Source organism: Mustelus asterias, chromosome 10 (genome assembly GCF_964213995.1).
Source record: "Mustelus asterias chromosome 10, sMusAst1.hap1.1, whole genome shotgun sequence".
Lineage (NCBI taxonomy): Eukaryota > Metazoa > Chordata > Chondrichthyes > Carcharhiniformes > Triakidae > Mustelus > Mustelus asterias.
The window spans coordinates 45,564,537-45,584,748 of NC_135810.1; the positions used below are offsets into that span (position 1 = coordinate 45,564,537).

The 20,212-nt window shown below is 40.0% G+C and overlaps 1 protein-coding gene across 2 annotated transcripts in view; it reads left to right on the plus strand.

The window, feature by feature from the left end:
• The window catches only part of sugt1 (SGT1 homolog, MIS12 kinetochore complex assembly cochaperone), a 152,089-nt gene that overhangs the window by 33,400 nt on the left and 98,477 nt on the right, over positions 1-20,212 (plus strand). For both annotated transcript variants that reach the window (XM_078221689.1, XM_078221688.1), the window contains exons 4-7: positions 4,539-4,608; positions 11,966-12,036; positions 18,798-18,851; positions 20,035-20,060. In XM_078221689.1, the coding sequence (XP_078077815.1) occupies positions 4,539-4,608; positions 11,966-12,036; positions 18,798-18,851; positions 20,035-20,060 (221 nt within the window). The remainder of the gene's footprint in view (positions 1-4,538; positions 4,609-11,965; positions 12,037-18,797; positions 18,852-20,034; positions 20,061-20,212) is intronic.

The window sequence follows — 20,212 nt, forward strand, 5'->3', positions numbered from 1 at the left end:
ATGGACAATTAAACAACTAACTGAAAGAAGAGATTCCATAAACGTCCCATTTTTGGAAAATGGGGGAGCCAAGTACATCAGTACACAAGACAAGGCTGAAGCAGCTGTTTTAGCGAGAAGTGCCGAGTGGAAGATCCCGCTTTACCTCCTGATGTACCCAGCATCTCCACTTCCATACAGTGATTGTGCAGTGATCATCACCATTCATGACTCCTACTGAAGCAGTCTGCCCACATGTAGTAAGACCTGGGCAGCATTTATGCTTGGATTGATACGTGGAAAGTAACAGTCACACAAGTACCAGGCAATGACTATCTCCAGCAAGATATAATCTGTTACTGGTTCAATTTTTTTCATAGCCTGACCGTTTTCTCTCCAAGACCATTTCTCCAGGCTGTTCCTAATGGTTGTACGCCACTGATGGTTTCCCTTCAGGATGTCCTGTACCCTCTGAGTGGGTGGTTGATTGGTTATCTAGTTACTTTGTTCAGCCAGAAGATCTGGTTTTTCTGTTTGGTTTTGCCCAGTACTTGGTGATTCTGGGACTCTTTATTACCCTAAGAACTCCTACATTGCTTCATCTTTCCCTGTCTTTCTAGTTTAAAATTGGCATTAGGCAGCTTAAATTATATGCAATTACCAATAGCTACTATTGTGTCATTTGCCTATTTGTCTTGTCCTTTTGTGGGAAATGTTGCAAAAGATCGAATAACCCGACTGATCTTACTCAGTAAAATCTTGATTGTATCAAAACCAGGATGAAGAGCTTTGGGATACCTGTCAGGATGATGACCCATGCAGTTCATCTCTCTCCTTGTGAGCACTATGTGCTTTGTTTAGAATTGTAATTTAAAATTATACAGTTCCTGTTAATCCCTTTGGAGTCTTTGCTCTGTAAGTAGATTGAGCTGCACATTGGGCAACTTTTGAGTTGTTTTTGATATTGTCACAATGAACCAGCCCCATTTCAAGCAGTAACTTATCATAATAAAGACAATTAAAAAGTCTTGAGATATTTTTTATATTTTGCAAGTGTTTCACACTGCCAGGCAGAAAACTACCACCGGCTTGGCTGCTCTGACCGCTTTCCAGAATGACCCAAGGAATTTGTTAATCGCCCTATGCCAGTGTCCCGCTACAGATACTTGAGTGCTCTTCAACCATGGAAAATTACAGCTCAGAAACAGGCCTTTTGGCCATTCTTGTCTGTGCCTAGTCCCACTGACCTGCACTTGGACCATATCCCTCCACACCCCTCTCATCCATGAACCCATCCAAGTTTTTCTTAAATGTTAAAAGTGACCCCGCATTTACCACTTTATCTGGCAGCTCATTCCACACTCCCACCACTCTGTGTGAAGAAGCCCCCCCTAATATTCCCTTTAAACTTTTCTCCTTTCACCCTTAACCCATGCCATCTGGTTTTTTTCTCCCCTAGCCTCAGTAGAAAAAGCCTGCTTGCATTCACTCTCTATACCCATCAAAATCTTATACACCTCTATCAAATCTCCCCTTATTCTTCTACGTGCCAGGGAATAAAGTCCCAACCTATTCAATCTCTCTCTGTAACTCTGCTTCTCAAATCCCGGCAACATCCTTGTGAACCTTCTCTGAACTCTTTCAACCTTATTTACATCCTTCCTGTAACTAGGTGACCAAAACTGTACACAATACTCTAAATTCGGCCTCACCAATGCCTTATATAACCTTACCATAACACTCCTACTTTTATACTCGATACTCCGATTTATAAAGGCCAATGTACCAAAGGCACTCTTTACGACCCTATCCACCTGTGACGTCACTTTTAGGGAATTCTGTACCTGTATTCCCAGATCCCTCTGTTCAACTGCACTCTTCAGAGTCCTACCATTTACCCTGTACGTTCTTCTTTGGTTTGTCCTTCCAAAGTGCAATATCTCACACTTGTCTGCGTTAAATTCCATTTGCCATTTTTCAGCCCATTTTTCTAGTTGGTCCAAATCCCTCTGCAAGCTGTGAAAACCTTCCTCACTGTCCACTACACCTCCAATCTTTGTATCATCAGCAAACTTGCTGATCCAATTTACCACATGATCATCCGGATCATTGATATAGATGACAAACAAAAATGGACCCAACATCAATCCCTGCGGCACACCACTAGTCACAGGCTTCCACTCAGAGAAGCAATCCTCCACAACCACTCTCTGGCTTCTTCCATTGAGCCAGTGTCTTATCCAATTTACTACCTCCCCATGTATACCCAGCGACTGAACCTTCCTAACTAATCTCTCATGCAGGACCTTGTCAAAGGCCTTGCTGAAATCCAGGCTAGACAACATCCACCGCCTTCCCTTCATCCACTTTCCTGGTAACCTCCTCGAAAAACTCTAATAGATTGGTCAAACATGACCTATCATGCACAAAGTCATGTTGACTCTCCCTAATAAGTCCCTGTCTATCCAAATATTTGTAGATCCTATCCCTTATCACACCTTCCAATAACGTGCCCACTACTGACGTCAAATTTACTGGCCTATAATTTCCCAGATTTCTTTTGGAACCTTTTTTAAACAACGGAACAACATGAGCCACCCTCCAATCATCCGGCACCTCCCCCGTGAATACTGACATTTTAAATATGTCTGCCAGGGCCCCTGCAAGTTCAACACTAGCTTCCCTCAAGGTCCGTGGGAATACCCTGTCCGGTCCTGGGGATTTATCCACTCTGATTTGCCTCAAGACAGCAAGCGCCTCCTCCCCTTTAATCTGTAAAGGCTCCACGACCTCCCTACCTGTTTGCCCTATTTCCGTAGACTCCATGCCCGTTTCCTCAGTAAATACGGATGCAAAAAAACCATTTAGTATCTCCCCCGTCTCTTTTGGTTCCATACACAGTCTACCACTCTGGTCTTCCAAGAGGACCAATTTTATCCCTCACTATCCTTTTGCTCCTAACATACCTATAGAAGCTCTTTGGATTTTCCTTCACTCTGTCTGCCAAAGCAACGTCATGTCTTTTAGCCCTCCTGATTTCCCTCTTAAGTAGCTTCTTGCACTTTTTATACTCCTCGAGCATCTGATCTGTTCCTTGCTGCCTGTACATTTCATACAACTCTCTCTTCCTCTTAATCAGTGTTACAATCTCCCTCGAGAACCAAGGTTCCTTATTCCTATTTACTTTGCCTTTAATCCTGACAGGAACATACAAACTCTGCACTCTCAATTTCTCCTTTGAAGGCCTCCCACTTTCCATTTACATCCTTACCAGAGAACAGCCTGTGCCAATCCACACTTCCCAGATCCCTTCTCATTTCATCAAATGTGGCCTTTTTCCAGTTCAGAACTTCAACCCGAGGACCAGATCTATCCTTATCCATGATCAGGTTGAAACTAATGGCATTATGATCACTGGATCCAAAGTGTTCCGTCACACTCACATCCATCACCTGCCCTAACTCATTCTCCAATAGGAGATCCAATATCGCATCCTCTCTAGTTGGCACCTCTATATACTGATGTAGAAAATCCTCCTGGACACATTTGACAAACTCTACCCCATCTAAACCTTTAACAGTATGCGAGTCCCAATCTATATGTGGAAAATTAAAATCCCCTACTATCACAACTTTGTGTTTCTTGCAGTTGTCAGCTATCTCTCTGCTGATTTGCTCCTCCAATTCTCGCTGACTATTGAGTGGTCTATAATACAACCCCATTAATGTGGTCATACCTTTCCTGTTTCTCAGCTCCACCCATAGGGCCTCTGTAGACAAGCTCCCTAATCTATCAAGTGTTGTGTTAGGGAAAAAAGTCCCTTTTGTGAAATGGCTCATTCTTGGGTACTTTCAAAGTGATACCGGTAGCCAAAAAATGTTTTGAAAAACGTGTTCCCAAAGAATTGAACCCTGGGTGAGAGTTGAACAAATATACCATTTTGTAATTGGAAAACTGAAAATCTGCCAATACTATCAGTGACCGCCCAGTTTTAATTCTGTTAAGTTAGCCTCATAACTCTTTTTTGATAGGGTGGCACAATGGTTAGCACTGCTGCCTCGGTGCCAGAGACCCAGGTTCGATTCCTGGTTTGGGTTACTGTCTGTGGAGTTTGCACATTCTCCCTGTGTCTGTGTGGGTTTCCTCCGGATGTTCCAGTTTCCTCCCACAGTCCAAAAATGTGCAGGTTAGGTGGATTGGTCATGCTAAATTGCCACTTAGTGTCAGGGGGACTCACTAGGGTAAATGCTTGGGGATAGGGCCTGGGTTGGATTGTGGTCAGTGCTGACCTGATAGGCCGAATGGCGGCCTCCTGCACCGTAGGGACTCAATGATTTTATTATATATGAATTTTGAAAGGACTGCTGTCAGAATAAAATGAATATGAAACATACAAAAGCACTACTTAAATTAGAATGCAATTTCTCAGTTAAGCGCCACCTCTTTTCTGTAGTTTCTAAGTTGCATACTAGTGAAACTGCTCGTTTGTAGGATGAAGTTAGATTCTAAAATGGAAAAATTGCTTTAACTTGATTAAAAATTGCCATCTTGTTTTATAGAGGTTGTCAAGGATGCCAACACAGCGCTCAAGTTGAAACCAAACTATGCTTTGGCATATCTTAGAAAAGGGTGAGTATGTTTATTGTGTGTGTATTGAATTTATTTCTTTTACCACCTGCTCTGTATTCCGGTACAGTGTGCTGCTAACATATGAACTGTATTTTTATTAAATTTTAAATCACCAATGAAACAGCAATGCTTTCATGTTTGAGATCAACTTTCTCGTGTACGTAAGATTTGTATGTCAGCAAATTGATCAAAGGGTAGATTGTGAATGTTTGCTTGAGAGAAATTGTCAAACATGCCATACGAATCTGAAGAAACAGCTATGGAAAGAATTTAAAATAGTGAGCTTAGCAAAAAGCTAAAATTTGTTAGGAAAGTGCATGGTATCGGAGCTATGCTACAAGCACATATTGCTTGTCATTATTGTCTATCTTATATGATCTATTGCTTTGCTACAATCCTTATGAACTGATTTTTTTATTTTAAGAATAGTTATTGATGTATTTTAATCATTTAGATACATTATAGACAGTTAATGGAGTTATGATCTAAGGAGTAGAAGGAAGATTGGTGAGGCATGATGGCAATACAACTACTTGCAGTGCAGTTGGATATAACAATGCCCAGACAACATAATTTGAGAGAGGTTGACGTCAAATGATTAAATGTGGCCTTTTACTTTGCAGTCATCAAGCTTTTAAAATGTAAATGATCTAATATGTCAAAGAGACTCTCCTTTCAATTTGACATATTTTGTTGTATACGTTTCTAAAATTTTGAAGAATTTGCAGGCATCCTAGGTGGAGTTGAAACAATTTGGTTTCACTTTATTTACAAGATACTGCGAGAGAGGAAAAGTACTGTGAATAATTCAAGGAGAACTATAAGGGCACAAACCTTTCATGATTCATGAAGCAACGAAACAATTTCACAAGACTTTGGTTGCTTGTATTAAGTGTTGATAACCCAATTTCATAATTCATATGTTTTATATTATAACTTTTTGATTTAGAAATTAGCATTAAATGGAAACATCTGATTGAAAAATTGATAACCCTATTGTGAGTACAAATCAAATAATCATGGAGTTAATTACAATTGAAAGATAACATGTTTATCTTGCAAAATTAGAGGGAGAGGATGACCTATCGTTGAGTTTATGATAGAGCCAGAAGCTCAACTTACATAATTTAATTACTTTACTGAAGTATGTAGTTCCCATATGAATATAAGTTAATGGCTGTTAGTCAACAAGAGGGTTCTTTGATAAGGACAAAGGTCTGGAGAAAGGGATATAAAACTCTGTTTGAATAGTAATGCAAACTATTCATATGTTGAATATAAAATAATTGGTTTGCATGTTGGGAACATCCCAAAATATGCCATATAGATGGGCTGTGGGGGTTAGAAAGTTTCTTTGCTTAATTTAGCCAAGTGTTCCTCACAGAAGATCGTTGTCGTTTTGGTTTGGTGCAGGCTGCTGCTCAGTGAGTTGAGAGATCAAAAGGAGATGAATGTTAGTCAGACCTACATGGTAAGCAGCGAAAATACTAATTTTGTTGTTCATCATTTGGATTGTGGGTGAGGCTCAAGCTCAATTTAGAATTTTGTCAGGGGAAAGAAGCTGAAAGATTGACTTTGCTTGAAGTTAGAGAAAGAAACAATGACAGATGGACTTCAACCCAGATAAATGCGTAGTGGTCCATTTTGGCAGGTCAAATGGGATGAAGGAGTACAATATAAAGGGAAAGACGCTTAGTACTGTAGAGGATCAGAAGGACCTTGGAGTCCAGGTCCATAGGACTCTAAAATCGGCCCTGCAGGTGGAGGAGGTGGTTAAGAAGGTGTATGGTGTGCTGGCCTATATCAATCGAGGGATTGAGTTTAGGAGTCCGGGGATAATGATGCAGCTATATAAGACCCTTGTCAGACCCCACTTGGAGTACTGTGCTCAGTTCTGGTCGCCTCATTACAGGAAGGAGGTGGAAAAGATTGAAAGGGTGCAGAGGCAATTTACAAGGATGTTGACTGGATTGAGTGGCATCCCTTATGAGGATAGGCTGAGGGAGCTCGGTCTTTTCTCCTTGGAGAGATGTAGGATGAGAGGAGACCTAATAGAGGTATATAAGATGTTGAGAGGCATAGATCGGGTGGACTCTCAGAGGCTTTTCCCCAGTGTGGGAATGGCTGCTACGAGAGGACACAGGTTTAAGGTGCTGGGGTATAGGTACAGGGGAAATGTTAGGGGGAAGTTTTCCAGAGGGTGGAGGGCGAGTGGAATCGGCTACCATCAGTGGTGGTGGAGGCAAACTCAATAGGGACTTTTAAGAGACTCCTGGATGAGTACATGGGACTTAATAGGATGGAGGGTTATAGGTCGGCCTAAAAGGTCGGGATATGTTCGGCACAACTTGTGGGACCGAAGGGCCTGTTTTGTGCTGTAGTTTTTCTATGTTTCTATGAAACCTACGGTGGTCCTCAGTGAAAGGCAGTTAACTTGGAGAATATAGTGAAGCCTAAGTTTGAGCTGAGAAGTCCAATGCTCTGAGGTCTCCAGAGAAATTTGAGGATCACTTACTTCACCAAAAGCTAATAGAAAAACCCATGAAATTTCATAGCTGGAAAGCTAAAATTAAAGTCAATTTCAGAGGATTGTGGCATACATTTGGGTTAGTCCTTAAAGAAGTGAGTGAAGCTTCAAGATTCTATGAAATAAATGATCTCTTAGGGAGAGTAACAGGCAGAACTGAGTTTGTCGCATTGGTATTTATAAACTACAGTATTGTTATAGTGGTGCTTGCTTTGTTTAACATTTTGTATACTGTAAAGTTTTTTTCTGTTTAAAAACATGAAATCTTGCAGTATAGTTCTGTCAGTTCATTACTTGGTGTTCTGATTTTGCTTTAAATGTTAACAGTCCCTATTGGGAACTTAACAAGCTACCATGCAAATGTAACTAACTCTCAAATCTCCAGAATGCCTCATTGTCATCTTCCCTCAGGAATTTAAACTGCTTAAATAACTGATAGTTTCAAGAAATAGTTCTTGCTGTCCACTCTTTTTGACTATTATAGAGGAATGCTATTAAGTCTGTTTGACTTTAAAAATACACAGATGAGTAACAAGTTTCCAAGTTTCAGGAGGAGGATATGTCCAGGATAAGTCTTTTCCTGCTCTTTGAGTATTCCAATTAAATAATTCAGTTGAAAGCTTTCATGAGTTTAAAATAAAGATGGTTAATAATGCTCACAAACACTTACCCCAAACTAATGCAAAGTTGCATATGCATACACAAACACACACACACACTGCATACAGGTACAGACAATAAACTTTTACAGATTGCAGTTAATTCAGTCTCTGGTTTATCACTTCTGGCCTAAAGCAACTGGTTCACAGGTTGTGAGATTTCTTGCAGTTGAATATCTAAGGGGTTGGTTTTCAAGTGAACTTTGAAACTGGAACAGGTTAAATATTTTGGCTGCTTTATTACTTGGCCCAGACAAGTTGTTGAATCTTTGGGTAATCTTTTAGGGTGGCACAGTGGCTAGCACTGCTGTCTCACAGTACCAGGGACCCGGGTTCAATTCCGGCCTCTGGTCACTCTGTGTGGAGTTTGCATATGCTCCCCTTGTCCACGTGGGTTTCCTCCCACAGTCCAAAGATGTGCAGGTTAGGTTGATTGGCCATGCTAAATTAACCTTAGTATCAAGGGGATTAACAGGGTAAATATGAGGGCCTCAGTGGGATTGTGGTCGGCGCAGACTCGATGGGCCGAATGGCCTCCATCTGCACTGTAGGGATTTTATGAATTCTATGAAAAAAATAGCGATGTAATCCCTGAAACCAATTACGATCACATACACATTGCATTAACACATCTGACGTCCACCCAGTCTAGTTTTGGATGGGGAAGGCCATCATGATGCAATGGAAGTTGATTGTGGCCATTGAGTTTCAATTGTTTTTTTTCCCCTTTTCTGTGCAGTGCGAAACAGGAGAGGTGGTCTGGAAACTCCATAGTCTTTAGGCGTTGGTCCACCTTTAAACAATGGGCTGTGTGAATTCCACAGATGGCTGCTAGGCACTCTCACTTGTGTCCATATTTAATTAGGTATTCACTGGAGACTTGATGTTGTCAATAGACTAAATGCCAAAAGCCACATGATTTGTGGCAGCCATCTTAACAGCTTGTTTGTTTCTAATTTTTAAAAGTGTTGACTGTTGAAAATATAACATGTCTACTGGGCATGACTATCAACTTCTGGGATTTGATGGAACAGCCTTTCTTTCGTTCTATTTTACCTATAAAGTGGCTTATTTGAGCTCTCTTCAACTGACTGATGAAGAATCATGTAGCACAGAAGATAACTACTTGACACATCATGTCTGTACCAGCTTTTTGAAAGAGCTTTCCAATTACACTCTCACCTGTTCTTTCACTGCAGCCATACAGATTTTATGTTTTCATGTATGTATTCAATCCCTTTATGAAAGTTGAACTTGAATCAGCTATCACTCTTTCAGGCAGTGTATTCCAGATCATCATAACTCATTCAAAAAAGGCTACCAATTTTATGGATGTTTTACCAGTTATCTTAAATCTGTGTTCTCTTGTTACTGACCCGTATACCAATCCAAACAATTTCTCCCATCTGCTCTCTCAAAATCCCTCATTGTTAAACATCTCTATTTAAATGCTGGCCTCCCATGCTCTATAGAGAATACTACCAGCTTCTCAAGACTTCGTATATCTGACGTCCTTCATCCTTGGGAATATTGTAGTAAATCTCCTTTGCATTTTTAAATTGATATCCTTCCTAAAGTATGGCACCCAGAATTGGACACATTAATTCTGCTGAGGCTACAACAGTGATTTGTTGAAGTTCAGAATGACTTACTTTCTTTTGTGCCATCCCTCTCAATTTATAAAGCCATGGATCCTATATGTTTTATAACAGATATATTAACTTGTCATCATCAAATAGCCCCCTCCCCAGTCTCTGTACCATCTTTAAAGTTGTACCGTTTATTTATATTGTGGCTTCATTTTCTTACAGAATGTATAATTTCACTTCTCCATTAAACTACGTATATTATGTGTGTACTCTTTTCATCAGGTTGCTTTTCTGAATTCTAATGCTGTCATCACTTTTTTTTTACTACGTTTCCAAGTTTTGTGTCGTTTTAAAATATATGAAAAGAAGCGTTCCTAATTTCAATCTCTCAGAGGACATGACTATATAAGTCCCTCCAGTCTGACAAAATAACTGTCACTACATTTAACGTATTTCACATCAATGTTATCCCTCCCTCTTCAATCCTATGGGTTTCAAATTTACTAACAAATTTATATGTAGCACTTTCACAAATGTCGTCTGAAAATCCATATACCCAACATCCACTGCTTTTGTTCATCAATTCAGTTTAAAAAAAAATATTTTCAAGTTAGCTAGGTGTGATTTGCCTTTAATAAATCCATGCTGGTTGTCATTTACTGAAGACTATTTTTCCAAGTGACAATTAATGTCGCCCTGGTTTATAGCCCTAGAAATTACCCCACCACCAATGTTAGGCTAATGGTACTGATTTATTTCTCTAATACTTTGAACAACGATATAACATTTATAGTTCTCCAGTTCTGTGGCACCACTACCAGCTCATCATCACCTCCTGAAGGGAACTAGGGATGTTGGCCTCGCCACTGACGTCCACATCCTGTAAATGAATTGAAAGAAATATCTGCATTGTAGTCTCTCTCTTCGTCCTCCGTTTCCTCAGCAATCTAGATCCCATCAGGACTTTTCCACAATATATATTGGGAAGTCCTGGCTATTGCAAATCATAGAAGCTGTTTTTCATGACAGCTCTTTAGAAAGCTTCACTAATGCTGGATTATATCAGTACTGTACAATATTATAGTTTTTCATCCCTCAATATTTTGTGCACTCAGTACTTCAGCTGGGTCTTAACTTTGTCTGCAGTCTGTGACACCAGATACAAGATTTATTTTTGGCACCAAGAACTAAATTTCCAGTAGTCTTGAAAGAATTTTGTTTAGATGCTTAAATTGACTGCTGCACAAGTTCTGATCATTTTATGAAGTACTTTACTGTGTATAACTGAATGTCCGAAGCCTGGGGTAAGCTTTATATCCATATTTTCATTGTGTTTTAAGTTATTGATGCTAACGTATTTTGGGATACCAGCTGGGATTTACCTACCAAATGACAATACTACCAGAATAACTTTTTCTAAACCTCCAACCTCTTGAGATTCTAATAAGAAAAACCTGAAAATAAGAAATATAAACCCAATAGGATTATGTTGCCTGGCCTTTGAGGACTGTATTCTGCGCACCCTTTTCCTAAGATTTTGACCACGTCAGCATTTATGCAGGTCGTGGATTCAATTAGCAGCCCACATCTTTTTTTAATGACTGACACTGGCTTCATCAGATGAACTGTCTGACCTAGGGAGCATGTTCTCAATGTCAAAGTTGCAAGGTTTGAATCTCTCAGAATTACAGAATTATTGCAGCACAAAAGGAGACCATTTGGCCAGTTGTGTCTACACTTGCATTCTCTAGGAGCAATTTACCAAGTGCCACTACACTGCCTTCTCCCTGTAACCCTGCACACTCTTCCTTTTCAGATAACACACGTAATTTCCTTTTGAATGCCTTAATTGAACCTGCCTCCTGATAGTTTAATTCCAGCACCATTTAACTCCTAATGCTGTTGACATTTAGCCACAGAAGGCTATTCCAGTTGCTGCAATTGATTTGCAAGAAAAAGTATTCTTCCAACAATGCCAACCAGCCTTCCATTTTCATATAGGTAGGGGCATACTGGGGGATGAACTAAATACAGCTGCAATTATAACCTTTTTAAAAGCTTTATTCTTGGAAAGACCCGCTCAGCTATAGGGCTTACTCATTCGTAATCAATATCCCACTGGGTATACTGAAAGAACTTGAAAAAGTTACTTATAAAATATTACATGATAGTTTAACCAATTTATTGTATTTTGTCATTGCCATGAGTGAATAATTAATATACAAGTGGAAAGGGAAATATTGTTTGAAAATGTTTTGATTATTTGAGGGCTTTTTTTTCCTGAGTAGAGCTACTTTAGTAATAGTTTGTGATCTGTATGTTTTGCTATTCTTTCAATTTCTGACAGACAATGCGACATTTAATTCAGTTTTGGCACTTTTTTCCACCATAACAGAAATTTAGTGTTAAACAAGAAGTAAAATTTTGACAGGAGCTCTTTGTATTTCCTAGCTGTGCATTTGTTTTAGAATAATTGCTAATTAAACCAGTAAAGTTTCAGCAATAGTTATAGTAATTAGTTGGAGCAGATGATTTTTTTCTTCAAAAGTTGCACTTTTCATATATTGTTTCTCTTCATTTAGAATTGCAGAGTATCACTTAAAAAAGTATCAGTCATCAATGGAGTCCTTTACAAGAGGACAGGAACTAGATGGTAGGTGTATAAATTGTTGGGTTAGAAAATCATTTCACTGCTTTTTAACTTTAGGATATTTCAGTAATTACTCCCTCATTGTTGTATTTGATTTGTTTTGCAAGTAACTGCAGAATAATTACTCTTAAATTGTTTATCCTTTATACATTCTTTCATGATAAGCTTATTAGTTTTATTTGGTCAACAGAGGATGTGCTTATGATGCCAGTTAATTCTGTTTGAACTATTAGTTTTGTCCATCTATCCCCAATTAATGTGTTTGGTCAGAAATGGTATACAGAATCCATTGCCTTATGGAAAATGTAGCTGTTTCCTATTTTGCAACATTGTGCAGCAGTGTCTACTAAGTGTGTTCATAACTTAGCCTGAGTAGTGAGGATGGAATTGAGCTTGGGCAGTGGTGCCATGAAGGTCATATATCTTGACAATATTCATATTCAGGCTTCCACAGGAAGAAAGGTCACTTGGGTGGAGAATTGCAAAAGTCTGGCTTCTGGAATGTGGTAGAGTGTGGCTGAAACTGAGAAACCCCTCCATTTCTAAAACTTTAAAAATATCTTTAAATTAAACTTTGTGAATTTTGTAATTACATGGGCTGTTTCCAAAAGGGATGTATCAGACTATCCTTTTTGAATTTCAGCCATCATGATCAAATCAAAGCTTTAATAGAATTATGCATATAGCACAGAAACAGTATATGCAGCCTGCCGAGTCAGTACCATTGTTATTTCCACTTGAACAACCAATTGCATTCCTATTCTGTTTGAATATTTTAGACAAGCTTATCAATTCCTTTGATTTTTTTTGTATACCATTTGAAGGAAGCTGTTAAGGGCACCACTGAAGAAAGGGTATATTTGCCATAGAGAGAGTGCAGCGAAGACTATACTGTCCCTACTACTGCCGAGGCAGTGGGAAGTGTAGACAGAGTCAATGGATGGGAGGCTAGTTTGCATGATGGATTGAGCTACATTCATGACCTTTTGTAGTTCCTTGCGGTCTTGGGCAGAGCAGGAGCCATAACAAGCTGTGATACAACGAGAAAGAATGCTTTCTATGGTGCATCTGTAAAAGTTGGTGAGAGTCGTAGCTGACATGCCTAATTTCCTTAGTCTTCTGAGAAAGTAGAGGCGTTGGTGGGCTTTCTTGACTATAGTGTCGGCATGGGGGGGACCAGGACAGGTTGTTGGTGATCTGGACACCTAAAAACTTGAAGTTCTCGACCTTTTCTACTTCGTCCCTATTGATGTGGACAGGGACATGTTCTCCTTTACGCTTGAAATCGATGACAATCTCCTTCGTTTTGTTGACATTGAGGGAGAGATTATTGTTGCTGCACCAGTTCACCAGATTCTCTATCTCGTTCCTGTACTCTGTCTTGTCATTGTTTGAGATCCGACCCATTATGGTGGTGTCGTCAGCAAACTTGAAAATTGAATTTGGCTACACAATCATAGGTGTATAAGGAGTATAGTAGGGGGCTGACAACCCAGTCTTCTGGGGCACCGGTGTTGAGGATGATCATGGAGGAGGTGTTGTTGCCTATTTTTACTGATTGTGGTTTGTGAGTTAGGAAGTTCAGGATCCAGTCGCAGAGGGAGGTGCCAAGGCCCAGGTCACGGAGTTTGGAGATGAGTGTTGAAGGCTGAGTTGTAGTCAATAAATAGGAGTCTGACATAGGTATCCTTGTTATCTAGGTGTTCCAGGGTTGAGTGCAGGGCCAGGAAGATGGCGCTTGCTGTGGACCTGTTGCAATGATAGACAAACTGTAGTGGATCCAGGTAGTCCGGGAGGCTGAAATTGATTCGTGCCATGACTAGCCTTTCGAAGCACTTCATAATGATGGATATTTAATTATTTTATTAAATTATATATTTTGCTTTTGTTTTTATATGTTTTATTAACCTCACCTCCAGTTGCTAGGGCCTTGGTGAGACCATACCTAGAATACGGTGCAGTTTTGGTCACCTTACTGAAGAAGGGATATATTTGCCATAGAGGATGTGCAGTGAAGATTTACCAAACTGATTCTGGTAGGATTGCTGTATGAGGAGAGTTTGGGTCGACTGGGCCTGTATTCACTGGAATGTAGAACAATGAGAATGATCTCATTAAGACATATAAAATTCTGACAGAGCTGGACAGCCCGAACGCAGGGATGATTCCCCTGGCTGGGGGTTCTAGAACAAGGGGTCGCAGTCTCAGGATACAGGTAGGCCATTTAGGACTGAGATGAAAAGAAGCATCTTCATTCAGGGTGATGAGGCTGTGGAGGCCAAGCCATGAATCTATTTGAGAAAAAAGACATCGAGGTATGGGGAGAATATGGGAGTATGGCATTAAAACAAAAAATCTGCCATGATCATACTAAATGGTGGAGCAGGCTCGAGGGGCTGAACTAACCTACATTTGTGTTTCTGATGCTGCATCAATCAGTAAGAGATGCACGAGCTGCTAGGGCTGATTTCAGTCTGAGCGCAAAAGAACTTATCAGGCTCTTGTGCTCAAATCTTGCAAGGAAAGCCAAGAAACCACTTGCCTTCTTAACTGCTTGCTGCATCTGCATGCTTACTTTCGGGGATTGGTGTATAAGGACACCCAGGTCCCTTGGTACATCAACATTTCCCAATCACTATTTAAATAATACTCTGCCATTCTGTTTTTCCTACCGTACTGGATAACTTCACACTTATTCACGTTGTACTGCATCTGCCATGTATTTATCCACTCACTCAACTTGTCTAAATTGCCTTGAAGCCTCTTAACATCCTCCTCACCACTCATATTCCCACTAAATTTGATGTCGTCGGCAAACTTGGAAATATGACAGTTGTTTCTTCATCCAAATTATTAATATATATTGTAAGTAGCTGGGGTCCAAGCACTGGGCGTGAGAGAGATGTCCCGCAGACCCCAGTATGGGAACTCCTGTACTAGTGCGTCATGAAGTCTTAGCATGCCTTCAACTTTAATTTCACCTATACTGGCCAAGTTTTCTTACACTCTACTGTTACTCAGATATGTTTTTCAAGGTTTTCTTTGTTTATGTAAGAATTGGGGGCAGCATGGTAGCACAGTAGCTAGCACTGCTGCTTCACAGCGTCAGGGACCCAGGTTCGATTCCTGGCTTGGGTAACTCTCTGAGTGGAGTTTGCACATTCTCCCTGTGTCTGCGTGGGTTTCCTCTGGGTGCTCTGGTTTCCTCCCACAGTCCAAAGATGTGCAGATTAGGTTGATTGGCCATGCTAAATTCACACTAGTTTTGGGGGATTAGCAGGATAAATATATGGGGTTACGGGATAGGGTGGGATTATGGTCGGTGTAGGCTCGAAGGGCCAAATGGCCTCCTTCTGTACTATAGGAATTCTGAGATTCTATTCTAAACAGAAAGTTTAGCACCTTAACTTATTTCCCAATTGTATTGCTTCGCATTTTTCTGCATAAACTGTATTTTCCGCACAACTGGTGCAATCTCAGAGCTGCAAAGACTCTTGTATTATTTTTTGACCACTGCTTCTCCGAGTATGACATTGGCAGGTAAATTTTAGATTTGTCCAAATAAAGTTATCCTCATACCAATCCCTGTAGCACCCTGCAGTCTGAGGTTTGCTACAATCTTTACTTTCTGCCATCTTGCCGTACATTAATTTTGATTGGATCCTTACTTTTTCAACCGATTTCTTAAGAGGAATTAGTCAAATCCTTTGTGAATCCACAAGAATTGCAATCCTTCACTAAGGTTCTATAATTTGTCGGTTTCTCCAAACTCTGTACCATCCCTTTCAATGCTAATTGTTTCCTGTAATCCTGCTTTGCTCTTTTCCACACTATCAGAACAGTCAAACAAAGTCGTGAATGCCTTATGACATCCTCTCTGCTTGTGATAGATTAACTCTTCTGTTCTTTGGAACAGTGGATCACATCATCCTCTAGTGCTTTTGTTGTCCATTTCTGTGGGACTGTGCTTGTGCAGTTTTGCTGTTGTCTTTCTAAACATAGCCATTATATCTCTAGCAATAGTGACCTCCTACCTTATGTGACTGCCTCCAGTGTTTCTTAAACATCCTCTCTGGCCACCTTCTGTAGTTTGACTTTGGCTAATCATCCACTGCCATGGGGTGAGCTTCCACATATACATTGTTTCAACCTGCCTTTGTAGATCACCTGCCAACTCCTTGTCAAATTTCTGTATTGTCATAGTGATTGTTTGACTTTCAGGTTTGGGTAGGTCTCAATTTCCTCCACCTCGGCAATAGATTTTGACCTTTACCACAAGCCTTCTCCAGGTTGTGTCTCAGGGTGAGCTAGCCTTTTTGTAACTTCAGAGTTTTATTTGCAACTAAACAATTTCAGATCACATCCTTTCCATTACAGACCAAATACTACTACTTCAGTAAATTGGTCTTTCTTCACCTCATGTAGGCTCATTATCCATTTAAACCCTTATTTCTATATGTCATTTTTGGATTCACTGCAGCTTTGTTTGCTCACTGCTGCCCTGAAGACTTTAATTTCTGCTGAAGTTTGCATGTCTTTTGTCCCATAGTGTCCATCCATAATGCTTCATGGCTAACTCACTCCAGGTTTAAAGTCTTTTTGTCCTTGTCTTTAAGTCCCTGCATTGGTCCTTCCTGCCATGCTGTGCTGCCAAAACCCTTCTCAACAATTAATTTCATCGCAATGCCTCCACTTTGTTCCTCAGCCTCAGCTTATTTCAATTCAGCCTTCCCTTCACCCCATCATTGGACAAAGAGACTAACACTGTATTTTCTTCTAATTCTTTTGTCCATTTCTTAAAACTCCAGTTCTCGGACATTCTTTTTATCTTTTGTTCCTGGGCTTTACAGATGAGTCTCAGAAAACATGCCAAGGCACATCACTATGTTTAAAGGTGCATGGCAGTGTCTTCTCTTCTGCTTCCTTAAGAAAATTTATTAGGCATGTCAGATTCCCTCATTTATCTTATTTAATCCATTGAGGCAAAAGCTGTAAACCCATGTGAAAAATTCCAGTTCCAAACCATGGTAAATAGATTTTATAGCATGGATGCTGTGCGTAGTCTCTCAACGCCAAGCTTCATGAACGCAAATTAAAAGAACTGGAAAAACAAAGTTTGAGTGCTGAATGATGAAAGATGAGAAATTTTATGATTTATTATTGTCACATGTATTAACATAGAGTGAAAAATAACAGGGGTGATTCTCCCAAAATACTGAATTGGTGAGAAAACTGGTCTAGATCATGACTGTTTTTTCAGTGCAACTTCAGACCCGAATCTGTCCACTTTGTGCACTGCAGAGGTTACAATGTTGGATTAAAAAACAGGGGGGTGGGGGGGTGCTCTGCGCGTGCGCAGTGGCCCCGAACCATCAGTCTCCTTGTTTGCTGGCCGGCTCAGTTACTGGCCAGGCTGGGACCACCTTACCTGCCCCCCCCCCCCCCCCCCCTCCTTGGTACTGCCCCATGCCTGGTGGGCAGTGCCAAAGTGCCCCTTGGCGTGGACAATTTGCCCCTTGGGCAGTGCCCAAGGAGCACACAGGCTGGCATTGCCAGGGTGTCCATGCCCAGGGGACATCGCCCCCCCCACCCCACCCCCTGGGATCCCTGATTGTCGTTCCCCCCCCCACCTCCTCCCCCCCCCCCCCTCCCCCCCCCCCTCACTCCAGCAGGGCCTCCCGCTAGTTCCCCGAATGTGGGGAACTACTTTAAACCTCGCCGGAATGAAGTACTCCTGGCAGGGTGGGAGCTGCTATCGGGCCTGACAAGTTCCGTGCTGGGCCCGATAATGACATTCAAACCACATTTAAAATATATTTAAAACCGATTAAAATCACTTGCCTCTCTTCCTGCCGGTTTCCAGCATGGTCCCGACTGCACCTGTTCCTCGGCTCTGGGAGACACGCATGCGTCGGGAACGCATGCGCGAATCCCTCAAAATGGCCGATATGTGATTTCCCCCGACTGGACCCGCCAGAAAATTTGCAGGTCGCAATGGGAGAATCGCCCGCAACATGTTAGTGAGGTTTTCAGAGGTCAGTGAATAACATAATCCTATAGAGAGAAATTCAGAAAACAGCCCTTTAGATTAATTAGTGATAGTGCACAAGGCTCCCTGGTATGAATCAAGAGAACTTTAAATTTTAAATACAGAACAAGAATGGTCATACGTGAAATAGACTTCTGAGAGGGTAGTGAAAGTAAAAAAACATAAAATTATTTTGATTTTGTACTGCAAAGTTACCAAAAGCTTGAATTAGGATGAGCTAAATGGCTTTGATCATTATTTTATGATTTTGTAATGGTTCACAAATGAGCTTCTATCGTCCAAGAGTTAATTCTTCATATGTTAGCCTTGTTGACAGAAATATTATTGTGATAATTTAGTGTGCAAGGCTCAGTGGCTTAGTTCTCTCTCTGCTACTTAGTTTGATATTATCTATGCTTTATGCAATGTTAATGTGTGCTCTATTTGCCTTGCTTGTCACCACCCTAGCACCCATTGACTGCTTAAAAAAAATAATTCTTTATTGGGCTGCCTGCTATGCTAATTTTAGTCTTGTGGACTTTGCAATTTGGGATTAAATGAAGACTGCTAAAATTGACAAGCTCTGAGACATGTTTGGTTAAAAATGTTTTCATTCTGCTAGCATTGGGTTTTAATTCAGGAAGTGTTGTTTAAAATCTTACATTTTTAATGTGATATTCTACGAAATATTCAAATCGTTTTTGGGAGCAGTGTACTAATCTCTTCTATTTTGCAGATGAAAATGCTAGCTTTAGCACTTGGATCAAAACTTGCAAAGAAAACCTGGATTGTAAGTTTAATTTACTTGTAATCTGTCCCAACCAAGAGCAGACTGACTACACTGCGAATCATCCTTCTGTTTTTACACCTAAATGTCTAAATATGTCAAGAAATAATGGTGGTCCACTTTTTGAGCAATTTTTTTAAACTCAGGTGACTGATTTGGTACAGTACCACATTTGATCAATTACTCTGACACCATTCTACAAGTGTTTGTCGGTTCAAAAATGTTTTAAGTTTATTAGCATGACAACATAATCTGTATTGGCTGCAAATGTAATCCATGTGGTTAGGGGCTCAGTCGCTGATGGCATGTACCATTGGTAACTTAAAGTAGCAGATGTATAAAAATAGTAAAACTTGATTTACTTTCGCTGAATGCTTTTCTCGCCCTAAATCTTATAAAAGGTCATCTGCCAACAGTGTGTTGTGGCTGTTCCTTACAGCTGTTTTGTTGTGCTTTTAAAACTGATGATAATTGTGTGCTTGGATCTCCCGTGGTTCAAGTGGTCATAATGTGCTGTATAGAGCATTAATCATTCATGATACTGGATTGGAATGCCATGATATCAGGGCAGTAACAAGTGCTTCATAAAGCACTAGTCCCTTGATTCAATTTTTTAAAAAAGTGCAGATATCTCTTTCTATAACATCTTGAAAATAATATGGCAGTTTATCACAACACTCATGTATGTGGAAAACTATTTTTCTCAAGGCAGTGCGTCTTGGTGACTAAACAACTGAATATTTCAGTACTAACAATAGTGATAAAAATTCAAGAGCCTGAGGCTGGAAATTAAAGGAAAAATGAAGTGCAGGAAATGGTTTGCTGATCAGCTTTGTAGCACATCATTTCAAACCATTTAACTTCTCCAGATAATAGAATGATTTGTTTCACATATTTAGCTGTGCAAACTAATATTGAAGTATTGTTGGCTAAGACAGATATGAGAGATAATTTGAATTTTTTAACTTGCTATAGCATCGATGCTGATCCAGATACATTTCAGGTATTTGGTATTGTCTTGTATTTAGTTTCATTTTCCAGTAAAATTGCAATGAATTAAAAATGCATTTTCTTTTTGGATTTCTACAACTTGGTTGCACATTAACTTGGTGTTAATGTAATTATTATTCTAAATTTTGTAGCAAGTGGGGACTAACAGATATTCCTACTTTTATTTCACCAACAGGCCAACAAGATGGAAATGCTGAAGAGGTACACTTGAATAGTTTAACATGGATTTTTATTTCCAAAAATTGACATTTTAAGTTTTACTTTAAATTAACAATTTGAAAAAAACTTTGAGTATTTTTTTGGCACAATTAAATTCCTAGCTCTTTTCAGATGTAGGATATTGATTCATCTAT